Below are 13119 nucleotides of genomic sequence, written 5' to 3' on the forward strand. Positions count from 1 at the left end.
GAAGAGTCTACACAATTTCAGTGAGCCACAGACCAGCCTCGCGCTTTTCTGGTTCAGTTGACAAAAGACAGTGTCATCCCCACATGACCAGCTCTGATGGCCAGTCCAATTCACTGAGCACTCCTTAGTCCATGCCAATCAGTTCCTAAACATGAGGCTGTCCCATATAAATGGCTCTTGTGTCTGTTACACAAGAAAAGCTGGCTGTGCAGTTCTGTAAACTCCCAAAAAAAGAGGGCTTTATCACGGCTTGAGCAAGATGAATTGGCAAAATCCAAGCAGTATTTTGTCTCAAAAGTCATGTTCAGGGAAACCCCTGCAGTCCTGTCTGCTGCCACAACACCTAGGAATGACCCACAGGCTAATAAGTCCCCTGGTGCAGCAGGGGCATGTCCTGCAGTGGAGAGGGGTACAGGCAAGGTGCACTGCCCAAAATTCTGGAGGCCCCTGCAGAGCGAAAAGTGGGGGTGAATTTAGCGAGGGCTTGACAGGAGAAGGTAGTGCAGAACTGAATGGCAAGTGAACAAGTATTCAAAGTAGTGTAACTTACTTCCACAAGCAGTTCTACTGGTTATTCATGAAAATTTGTAGGACTCTGCTAGTGGCACGTCGGAAGTCATCTTGGGTGAGGATCTGTGTTCAGAAGGTCGATGCCCATCAGGAGTGTGATTTAATTCAAGACTGGTAGCATTCATTCACAGTACAAATTTCATTTTAAACACTAATTTGATTTAGACAGTGATTGCCTGGTACAATACTGCAGTCGTGTTTCCTTACTTTGGTAGTTAACTTGATCTCTTTTTTTTACACAGCTCTAGCTAGCCAATAGGAAATATGGATGATGCAAAAGGTTGGAAAGAACAGAAATCAAAATAAATTATTAATCTGAATATAACCCATTCACTGGCTGCAATAATGCTATCTACTCAAAGTTTGACACAGTAAGGGAGACACTGAAAATTACAATGAAGTTACTTTGATGTCATAGAGATTTCTTAATTCATTAAAGGGCCTCAGAGTGTGTTTTACATGTTTTCATAACAAACTTCTCTACAAAACAGAGTATGACAAATATGTGCTTAATGTATCTTCTGTTTTAATTGAGAAAGTTGGTTATTTTCCCAAGAAAAGTAAACACCTTAATAAATTCTACATGTGTATTTTTTTAGCTCTGTCATATGGCAGCCTTTGTTATACTGACTGTGAAAGGTGTTGCACAAAGTTATTGATGTATGAATGAAAGGTATGGGTACTTGTTTTAACATTTGAAAACACTCCTTCCGAATAAGCATGGTGTTATTAATAAATTTAGCAGTCAAACTATCATTCAGCTTAAACACATATGCAAACTGCGGCATAGGAGACCATGATACAAATGACAACCCAAAACTTGCTAGTTGTTAGGAGGTATTATTTTACAGCTGAAACGATTGGAAGAATGAGGAACAGGTAAGTATATACCCATGTAGGGAGTCAGTTTCTTACGATTTTTGACATTTCTTTTGATCATCATCTGATGATGAGAGTAGTTGGTCAGAACAGGTGATCAGAAAAAATATGAGGCCACTCTCATTTTGAGAAGCAAATAAGAGTACAGCGCATCAGCCTTCAACATAGGTGTTCACTGTTTCTCTTTGTTTCTGTTTCAGAGGTCAAGAAAATTTTTTCCTATCACATTTTTTGGCTCTATCAGCTGGATTGCATTTTTTTCTTACTTAATGGTCTGGTGGGCACATCAGGTAAGGATGTGATACTGGTACAACATACAAGCCCTGCATTCTCTTTTGCACTGTGAAAGATCGTTTAGAATCGGAGTCCATCATCTATCTCATGCTGAGTAGTGCTTTATTTTAGGACCTGCAACCATGGATGAAGTAAATCAGTACTCAGTAAATGCGAAGTAGTTCAGAGAGCTGTGGTTGTCCTGATCACAGGACTTGATCATTCTCGTAACATCAGAGCCATCAGCAGCTGCTTGTCAATACCTACTGGTTCTATGTGACAATCTTATCTTTCTCCTGAAACACGTGAAAATCTGTGAAAACATGTAATTCTCCAATCTTGCCTGTATTCTCCAAGCTAGTCAACAAGGTCTAGGATAATATTCCTGGTTAAACAGGTTTACAGCACAAAACATTTCTTTACCACAAGATGCTTTTTGGTTTTTTTTTCTTAAACCCTTTTAGGTTGGAGAGACCATTGGTATTAGCGAAGAAATCATGGGATTGACTATTTTAGCTGCTGGCACATCCATTCCTGACCTTATTACCAGTGTTATTGTGGCACGCAAAGGTCTGGGGGACATGGCAGTATCCAGTTCTGTTGGAAGCAACATATTTGACATCACCGTGGGGTAAGTCCTACAGCAAGGCAATTGTGTCTGTTTTAACAAGTCTTTTGTTCTTAGTATGTTGCCATGGTTTTGCCAAGGTGTTTCCCACAACAATTTTCTAACTTCTGCCATCGATGCTTAAAAAGGAGAGTGATGCAAATATGCAACGGATGTTACTATTTCAAGTGCTCGGAAGTTTATAGACATTTGCGTGACAGAGTTGTTAGAAATTTGTTGCCTAATTTTCTCTTTGATACATTGCAGAGCTGCCTAGACAAGTGAATTGCACTTTAAAAATTATGCAAAAGCATTGTTCTGAGAAGAAATTTCTGAAGTTTTTTATGATTTTGTCAGGCTGCTGTTGTTTGCTTATGTTACCTACTCATTGTGCTTATACTAGAGCTTTCTTTATAAATGATGATCGGGAACTTTTCCGTGCCTCTGCAGTATTCAACCTGTTTGCTGTAATAAAAACAGAATGTCATTGTCTTGTGTAGCTCGTTTAGGCTATTGTTGACATGTGATGTCTTTATATACCTGGCAAGTCCCAAATTACAAACCAATTCTCTATTAACAGAAAAGACTCTTTGTATATCTCTGACAATGCGAAGCTGCATAAAATTGTGCAGATGTGTGCTATTTGCACTTCACTGCTTCACAGCAGCTTTAGGATAATGATGTGTGGCATGCAGCTGGAATTCAAATTCCTTTTTGACCATTTGAGACCAAACTAGATCAGGTCCTGGAATGTTGCAATCTGTGCCTCGGTGTTTCAAAAATGTGCAGGAAATATACAGAAAACCTCTGTCTTTATTCCCACATTCCCACCTTCAACACAGGATAGAGGCACTGAGAATCATGTCCATACTCTCAGTTTCTCCATCTTTGGTTGTTTCTTGCTATCACACACGCAGAAGAACAGGTCTAGTCATAGTAGTAGTCCCAAACAGCCTAGTCATAGAGCAGATCATGGGTTTCACTGCTGAAAATATACCAGCAACTGCACAGGTACAAAAAGGGATCCTGAAATCAGAGTGGATAGTAAATGGCTTTTTTACTCCATCTGGCAGTACCTTTGGACATAGAGAAAAACTGGGCCACTTTTTTTCTATTAATCCAGAAGCATGAAGAGTTTGAAATAACATCTATAAGCAGCAGACCTGCAAAATATGTGAAAATACTATTCATTACCATGTGCTTCAACTTAGAGCACATAGGGTGCATTACAAAACTTTTCTATTTTGCAATGCTTTCTTCCTTCTTAAAAAATTTTTAGTCTTCCTGCCAATGGAAATGTTGTTGTCCTGTACCGGTCTGTTAGACCTGATATATTTACAACACAAATAGCACAGTTGAGCTGTAGGCTGGTGTAGCTAGTGCTGAGGCTGCAATAAATTATTCTCTCTTGAGCTGCTTATTCAAAATTTGAATGCTGTGAGCTTCTGACAGCTCTCTTCATGCTTTCTAAGTCTGCTAAGCTCCTATCAGTGACTTAAATAATAAACATCTTGACATCTTCCAGAGGCTTGTTGCCTCATTCTGTGGCATCAGGGATGAGAAATGCAATGAGAACAAATATAGAAATAGAAATTATTTCTATTTTCTGAAGTTTACATTTTAGCACAGGTTTATACAGTAAATGTGGATTAAGGCTTTTAAGGGGAAAATTTTGGGGGCAGTGCCTTGCAGAGTGCTCGTTCTTCATGGCAAGGACATGTCTTTATGCAACTCACCCTCCCTCCTTATGCAGGCTCTTGGAAAGAGAGTGGAAGTAGATACTTCTGCAGATGGTCTGAAATCCAGAAACAAGTGAAAGGGATATTCCTGCTCACAGAGATGATGCCAGGTGATTTGCCAGCCAAAGAAATATAATTCACCAGTGTAACTGATGGAAAAGTGAGGAGCCTAAATCCCATGTGTTCCCCCCAAGAACCATGAGCAAGCTCACAAATTAGATTTATGTATCTATTAGAAGAGTTGAAACTATTCCTGCCTCACCTTATGCAGGACGCCTCTGGTTGTATTTTGAAGTGCCTCCAGAAATGTTCTAGTGCCTCTTTCTGCACCTCTGCAGTGTTTCCAATTTATTTTTCTGTTTCTTAACAGCCTTCCTCTTCCGTGGCTCCTGTATGCTGCGATTAACAGTTTTGCCCCGGTGACAGTCAGCAGCAATGGTCTGTTCTGTGCGATTGTCCTCCTCTTCATCATGCTGCTCTTCGTCATCCTCTCCATCGCTTTCTGCAAGTGGAGGATGAATAAAATCCTGGGCTTTCTCATGTTTGGGCTTTATTTTGTGTTCCTGATTGTCAGTGTCCTCCTGGAGGACAAAGTGATCCAGTGTCCTGTCTCCATCTAGTGGAAAGTGCTGTTTCTCAAGGAAAAAAAAAAACAAACATCTATTTATTAAAAAAAAAAAAAAAAATCAAAATGAAACAGCAAAAAAACACACTGGAAAGCTTCTGTGAGAATAACCCATGGATTTGTGAATTTCGTCTCCCTCAATTTTAAAAGTGAGAAAGAAAGAAAAGGATACAAAGGGTGGATCTCAGAGCTGAAGAATGACCACTGCTGGATGGTGCAGTCACACGTGAAGGGCTGAGTCCAGCTGCGCTGAGGTTTTCTTTGTCTGCTGCAGAACATCCTCACTGCTCAGTACGGGAGATGCTGCACGCTCGTGGAAACGGTGAAAGCTACTGCTTCTCCCATGCCTGTGGCACGTATCTGCAGACCTATCATTCTCCGTAGTAGTATACACAGACACACAGCGTGCTCAGTTCTTAACACTCTCATCTTCTAAGGGGAATGCTAATATTAACCTTGTGGAGGCACCAGCCCCACACACACCCTGGTATGGCATTTTTCTGATAATCTGCTGAAATTCCTGAGTGGAAAGCATACACTGAGTGCGTGAGTCAGACAGGGAAGAGCTTGCACATCGCTTCATGTAAGTGGATTTGTATGATGTGATTTCAGCAAAGCCAGGGAATTCTTCAGTGTTTTGATCCTCTGCATCACAGGTTTGTAAAGGCAATCAGCAGGATGTTAATGGTGGTTTATTACATCTTGCAAAACTCTTCAGATTCCAGAAACTCTGGCTCTGGCACTGAAGGGGCCATGCTGCCTGTCCATTTTGTAACTGGTGCAGATTTTCATTGCATTCACATGCAAAGACAAGAATGGGGATACTCTTTCTTCTCTAAATAGCAACGCAGCAAGCAGAGAGAGCATACAACTACTGTGTGAATACACCATTTTTTTAAATGCAGCAATACCAACAACAGTACCAATGGCTTTCAGATGCTGTTGCCGTTATGAGTTTGCCTTTTCATGCCAGAAGAAAAAGGCTTATTTGCTGATGCATAGTATTTCATACAGAAAATAGAAGTAGTTGTAAAGTGGCAGCCTAATTGCTGAAGTGTTTCACAGGCTGTCTTTCACTATTACTTGGAGTGTAAGGACCTTCACAGCTACATATAGCCATTGCTGGAAGAGATCCCCAGCTGATGTACAAAGCTGGGGCAGCTCATATTTGCTCTTAGAAATCTTGAAACTAGGTAGGAGATACTAACAATTTAAATAGAGTAGAGCTGCAGGAAACCTACATGAAATTTTTTCAGTATTGCTGAAAGTGTGAATGTCTAAAGAAGCCCAGGAAGGAGTGAAAATGCAATATCGTTTACTGAAATCCTGAAAGAAGGAGAGGGTCCAAACCTAGAATAAAAATTAAGGAGCGAGACAGCAACGCAGTGTTCCTCCTTCTTGCAGTTTGAATGATTTTTAAAAAAAAAGATGGGAGGACTGGAATGGGTGTTAAGAAATTATTTCAGATAATCATTGTTTGTTTGTTCAAGTCTTCTGTGCAGTTGGAGTTCATGAAATTTCAGCGCATTTCTGTAACCTGTTTTGTCATTGTTTTGTATTCGTATTGTGCCCACAATGGCAATGCCATGCTTACAGCTGTGTAACAGAAGGCTCGTCACATTTTGTCTTGTTGTTTTTCCGTGTTCCATGCTGTCTGCTTCTCACTCATCCCCTTTGTCCTTTACTGTTTTCCTGTTATATGTGTTTGTATGTAACAGTATCTGGTTAGAGAGTGAGGACTTGACAGAAAACCATGGTAGAGAAAACAGTAAAAAATACATATTAAAATTTACTAAAATGTTAATATTATGTGATATCATGAAGAAAAAAGTGAGATACTAATGAACAAAACCAAGAAAACTAGGAGTTACAATGCCTGCTACTTATGTTTTGGTCCTAAGGTATTAAGTCCTAGGTACATTCAGAATCAGTACTTGATTTTAACCGTACATTTGCAACATCTCTTGCTTCTTAGTGCTTTTTAGTGTGAGCTTCTCTCATTATGAGCAAAAATTCGTCTATTTAAGGCCCTTCATTGCTCCAGAATCCCTACCTGTCTTAACGATAGTGCTGCCCACCTCTTAACATTTGTTTCTAGAGGTGTACACAATGGAAAGGTAGGTATAGACATACCTACAGTGCCCTCTACTGACAAGGACAGCACTCTTAAAAAAGCAAATCTATAACGCGAATTCTGAGCTCAAATGAAACAGGTGTCCCAAAATACAAAGCTGACTCCGTAGTATAATCTGTCCCAGAGGAGGCACCGAATGCTTTTATTTCTGATGACAGTGATCAAAACGGTCGATCCTTTTCCAAGCGAGAAGAGCGACAGAACGATCTAAAAGAGCATGTGCAGGATCATGATAGATCTGTGTATATGGGCCCTTACAATATATAAAGATGCCCTGATTCACTAGTCTGGTATTTCAAATCAAGAAACAAACCAAGGGCAAGAGTCTGATCTCTGTTCAGTACATGATTCCTTTTTTTTTTTTTAATGTCTTCATGGCCAGCATGGTATAACTCCCACAGAATCACAGAATCATTAAGGTTGGAAAAGAACTTTAAGGTCATTGAGTCCAACCATGAACCCAGCACCACCATGCCCAATAAACTATGTCCTGAAGTGCCACGTCTACATATTTTTTGAACACTTCCAGTGATGGTGACTCCACCACCTCCCTGGGCAGCCTGTTCCAATGTTTGATTACTCTCTCAGTAAAGAATTTTTTCCTAATATGTAGTCTAAACCTCCCCTGGTGCAACTCCCATTCTATTGCTAGTTGCTTGGGAGAAGAGACCAACACTCACCTCACCACAACCCCCTTTCAGGTAGTTGTAGAGAGAGATAACACTGGAAAGGAAAAAACCTCCCCACCTTGAGAGCTGTAAGAGCACTCTGATGCACTCAGCAAACTGAGGGCAGGTAGATGGAAAAGAGTAACCGACTGAAAGCCCTACACACTGGGAGTATTTCAGTCCAAAGCTGACATCAACAGCTTGAAGGAAGAATTTTATGTGTACGGCTAAGGGCTGGTATCCTGTAATGGCATTTGTGTACTGTCTTAAAATATTTCTGACTCATTTCTTTCCTGTATCTGCTTGCCCCTATCAACATATTCATCTTGGAAGGTATTAAAAGTAATTTTTTCCCCTCAGGACTGAGAAACCTCATGGCTCCCACTGTCTTGCATCTGCTGGGCAGATCATTATTCAAAAGGCTGAATAACTGTGCAGCTGGTGGCAGCTCAGCTCCAGAGGTGATAGGAGATATTTCAGTTGTGTCGTGCTTTCTGTGGAGGCTGGCTGTGAAAGCTGGTTATACTTACTAAGGCAGCTTTCTGTTTAATTGCTGGAGTAAACTCTTTCAGCATGCTCGCACACTGATGTGCTCTTTGATTATAAGGCAACAGCTGTGCTGGTAGAGAAAAGAGAGGAATAGGATGGAGGGAGAAGCATGGCCCCTTATCCCATTTGGGAGGAGTCTGAAAATCTTATACTGGAGTGGTGAGAGAATAGGTGAGAGCTGCTGCAACCGAGTACTGCATGTCCATAAACTGTCCAGCCTCAACACTGCCAAAAATGCACACCACTTGTTAGGACACTCCTATTTTACAATGACAGCAAATTTCCCAGCATAAAGTGTTTCTAATTGTTCAAAACAGTTTCAGTGTGGGATCTGTGAACATTTCTCAATATCGTACACCTAGAAGTCAAAATTAAATTTCTGTTTTCTTCAGTCAAAGTTCTGAATGAACACTGGGGTCTGGTTCCACAAACTGCCCAAATTCTATAGTGAGTTGGTTGGCCTTGAAGTCTCTTCCACCTGCCTGTATGCCTGTGCTTATTTATTCAATTGACGTTGCTGTCTGCATAATCCTACCTATAAATGAATAATTAATACAGAAATTGGTGTTATGATCGAGATCCTGTTCTAACTGTCTTTTCAGGACAACACCAGGTTGGCAACACAGTAAGATAAGAATGCAACTTCAGGTTAAATAGCCAATGGTCTGTGGCACCATCATATCTGAACGGAACTAATGCTGGACATGATTTTTGGAACAGGTTTCCAGTAGCATTTGAGTAGGATCGTGGGTCAGACTGTAACCTGTTTTAAAGATTTTTTGCCCTAAATTCATTGGAACTAAAGAACATAATGGGGTCCATCAGTAAAACATACCATTGGAGTCCTACAAGTATTTGCTGTTTTCCGCTAAAAAAAAAAAAAAAGTTGGCTTCCTTCTGCAGAAGCCACCATGGTTGAATCTGTAGGGTATATGTTATAAAAGTGTGATTAAAAGTGTCATATGAGGATGATCTCCTCCAGAACTACATGTAGACATGGAGAAATCTTTCAGCAAAGCTCTGTGTATTTTAAATTAACTATTATATTGAAAGACCGTGCTTTCTTGTAGTGCAGACAGGCTCTCTGTGTCTGTATGCCTCTGGTTATTTATTCAATTGATGTGGCTGACTGCATAAGCTTCATGAAGCATAAAGTACAGTGGGTGACAAAGAAGCTTATCTAGATGTCATTTGATGTTTGTAATGGCAATGAACCTACCGTGTAATTTCCACATATGCTACTCTGAAGTAGTTTATGGTCACTGTTGGTCACTCATGGTACTGTTGTGTGTGGATATGAAGGTCCACAAAGCAGTAGGTTAAACATGTGGTTAATCCAAGTACTGTAAAAAAATAGATGCTTAGAAATATTCTTAATGTTTGGGTGTTTTTCAAGGGATTATTTCTCTGCTTGTCTTTTACTTCATTACAAATTTTGCGAAAAAGGGGATATACAATTTCTTTTAATTTTTCTTCTTTCAGCAGTATTTCCTTAAAATAGCATCTTGTGGTCCATATAACTTATGTTCTGAATCAAATATGAGTCTGTATCAGATGGATTTATTTAATTTATAACAAAGAAATAATCCCTTCTCCAACAACTGGTCCACTGCAATCCAGAAGATTTCTGCCATTAACTTGGGCAAAATATAGATTTTTATCTTAGGATCCTGTATTTCATAAACGCACTTGCATTACAAACGTTATTGTCCTGGGAGCTATGTAAAAAGAGAAAAATAGCATTCACTTGTATTCTTGGAAACAATTTTACCTCTTGTAAATAACAATGACATAACTAACTGAGAAAGAGGCACGGTTCGTTCCTTTGAGCAGGTGATTCTTGTTTTCCTGATATTCCTGGAAAGTTTGATGCAAGAACTTGCAGCTGGAAAAATACCTGCAGAAAGTGATTTTGAGATTAGCAAATGGTATAGTTTGCACTCAACAGTGTGGAGAAGAGTCCTGCTGCAGCCCTCCAACAGATGTGGGTTTCAGTCCTGGTTGATGTTAAAATGATCCTTATTGGATCTGTTGCCATCAGTTACAGGAATATCAGTATTGAGATACCCGTCATTTCCGTTGGGACTGGGGAGAGTAACCTCCAGATTGAAGTTACGCAATTCAGTGCACCCATCCAATACAGAAGTCGTATATAGATCATAGCCATGTAGTCGGGACAAGTCATCCTGTAGATCTGCTGTGTGTTGCTAGTTGCTACTATGGCATCTCAGGACTTGTCAGCCTGGTTGGGTGCAGCTAGTTTGTGCGTTCCCCTGCCCATGCTCCTGCCTGGCTGGACGTAAGCCATGTCTTCTCCAGAAGCCATGTAATCACATTAGCATAGCGCTGAGCTCATGCTCCCAGCCAGCCAGATGCAGGTCAGCCCCAGTCTAGAAGCCACGTAACCAGTTGGAGCATGGGTAGACCAGACACCCAAGTGGCCACATCATTCCTACATCAGCCATAAGTGGCCCAGGACAAGATTGAATAAGATATCATGTAATTAGAGATTGGTAAATGAACTGTACATTCATGTAGATTTATTGTAAATTCACCGCTCATCAAACACAAAACCAATCCAAACAATGAAATTTGTATGCGTTTTTAAAGATCTTGCACTTTACTATTTTTTTTACTTTTATTTTATGTCACATAGTTGTCTTAATGCAAAAAGAAGCCATAAAAAACCCAGAAGACTAGTATGGGGTTTCTAAATAAGGGGATCGTTAATTTTGAAGTGAAGAATCCATTTCATGTCTCTGTTTAAGATATAATGTAAAATACTGTCAAATAAATGTACAGTAAAGCAGGATCTGGTTTTGCCTTAGTGAAGCTGTGAGTAAGTCAGGAGGAGTTTGCTCATACTCTTGAGCTTCCCTATGGGACTGTACAAAATGCTGCACACTGCCTTTGCAGCAGGGGCTCAATCCTGCCATCCTTGTTCACCCCAGAACAAAGAATACAATGCTTGCAGAGTCAGGCCCAATGAAGCAATTAAATCATCCTGTAACTCTAATGCTTTCTCCCATTGAGATCACACTAGAGGAAGGCCCTAATATTTAAGTAAGTTTGTAAGAGATGAGTTACTTCTGTCACATCTGTTTTATAAAAGAGTTAAAAGTTTTCAGGGTCAGGCTGTCCAATAGAAATCAACCATTTCTTTTAATCCCCCATCAAAATTAAGTAATGCCAAAGGGATTTCACTTGGTTTTGTGTTCATTTCCGTCCTCAAGAAATCTGTTACACGGTTTTAATTTTGCAATCCTGACTCCAGGCAGTTGACTCACATGAGTAGAAATTATTTCTGTCACTTAAGACGGCAAGATCAGGCCATTTTATTGTCATGTGAAAATAATAGTAGCATGTTATAACTGACAATCAGATGCTATTTTTGTAATAAAGCTTTTTTAGCTTGTTTGTTTCACTTTGTAGTTTTCATACTCTTTCATCTCTCATTTTCAATTTATTGTAGGAAAAATGTGAAGAAGTCCCCCATCTTACTCATTTCAAACGTAAAAAAAATACATTGCCATGGAAAGTAGTCCAGGCAACCCCCTGAAAATTCCAGTTTTTCTCATATGTTTATGTGAATGGATCATTATTCACTAGATGAAACTCTTGTATCTCTGAATTAGTATATTCTCTGTGAATATGAGTTTGTATATAGTATGAAACTTACCTTTATTTGTACATAGGCTCTCGGAAATAATCCCTTCTATCAAAGGTCCTACTTCACTGTATCTACAGAATGTTTCACTGTGGCGTGTACACTTTCTCACCCTATGATATCAATGCAGAGCTCTTCATATAAATCACTTTATGTAATTGAGTTGTCTAAGTGTGAATAACAATAACAACAATAAATAGTAATAAAGAGACTTAACAGTATGTCATTTTGCTCAATATCTTCTTTTTTAATTGTCTTGGACTTGATATGGCTTTGAAAATAGTGTTTTATCTACCTGCTCTGGGTTGAGTGATAATTTGCAGTGCTAGTCTTCATCATCAGTGTTCAGGCAGCACTAACTGCCTCTTGCCATGTCACTGTGCCACCTGCTGTGCATACACAGAGTTAGGAAAACATCTGTGTTCCAGTGAGCTTAAAATTCAGTTACACAGGAATTTTTTGTCTACAGCCCAGTGTGAATCCACCAGACAACAACTTCTTTCCAACCCAAAGATGCTATTATTCTATGATTCCTAGAGCTGTGTATGTCTGGAGCCCTGTGGTCCCTTTTGGGTCAAGTTCCCCTGTATTTCTTTACTGACACATTTGCTCACAGGTTGTTTTGAGTGCCATTGTTCAGTTTGACACCTTCTTGTTAAATCTTCAGGCTGCACAGTCTGTCATCCTTGCCAGCTAAGATGTTTGGATTTTTAGTCTGTCATTGGGTGAATGATACTTTCAAACAAAAGAATGATCTTCAATAAATAACAGCAAAAGAAATTCAGTAATGTAAAAAATTTCCCATCATCAACCAAACTTTCCATACTGGAAGTTTAAAATTTTAGATTTTGAAGATTTTAAAGAAACAACAAAAGAAATTTGAATATAGATTAAGAGTTGAGAATGGCGATTGTCCTCAGACATTCATACCTGCCAAATGGGAAAAACAACAAGGTCAAGAACATCCTACAAAAAGCAAAGTCGTGTGTGCTGCAAGTCACAGAGACACCTGTGGAATGCTTTGAAATTTAAGTTTGAGATGAAGAGTTTGAAAGAAAGACTGTGTTAGGCTTTATCTGAGACGTGAATATGCATACACACATAAACACACAAAGAGGCATTCACAGCTGTGCTCTATGGGAGTGTGTTGTCTTACCCCACTGCTTGGTAACTTTTGATCCCTGCCTCAAATTCAGCCACTTTTGAAAGGAAGTACGGCATTTAAAATCCTTCATTACTACAGCAAGCCTTGATGATGTGTGACTGGTGTGAGCAGGGGAAGGAGAAAAATATGTTAAATATCCTCCTTAATGCTGTCTGGGGTAATGGTGGCAAGGAAACTTGCCACATGTTTCTGCTTCCACAAGCAAGTACTTCGAATCATAGAATCATAGAACAGTTTGAGTTG

The 13119-nt window shown here is 39.7% G+C and overlaps 1 protein-coding gene across 1 annotated transcript in view; it reads left to right on the forward strand.

Annotated features, from left to right (window-relative positions):
- Positions 1–4706, forward strand: part of LOC104617695 (sodium/potassium/calcium exchanger 2) — a gene marked incomplete at its 5' end in the record, with an annotated part of 9816 nt that extends 5110 nt beyond the window's left edge. Inside the window, 3 exons of the mRNA XM_010283077.1 lie at positions 1650–1739; positions 2187–2353; positions 4439–4706. Of these exons, the coding sequence (XP_010281379.1) occupies positions 1650–1739; positions 2187–2353; positions 4439–4688 (507 nt within the window). The remainder of the gene's footprint in view (positions 1–1649; positions 1740–2186; positions 2354–4438) is intronic.
- Positions 4707–13119: the final 8413 nt, after the last annotated feature.

The sequence above is a fragment of the Phaethon lepturus genome, unplaced genomic scaffold (genome assembly GCF_000687285.1).
Source record: "Phaethon lepturus isolate BGI_N335 unplaced genomic scaffold, ASM68728v1 scaffold51492, whole genome shotgun sequence".
Lineage (NCBI taxonomy): Eukaryota > Metazoa > Chordata > Aves > Phaethontiformes > Phaethontidae > Phaethon > Phaethon lepturus.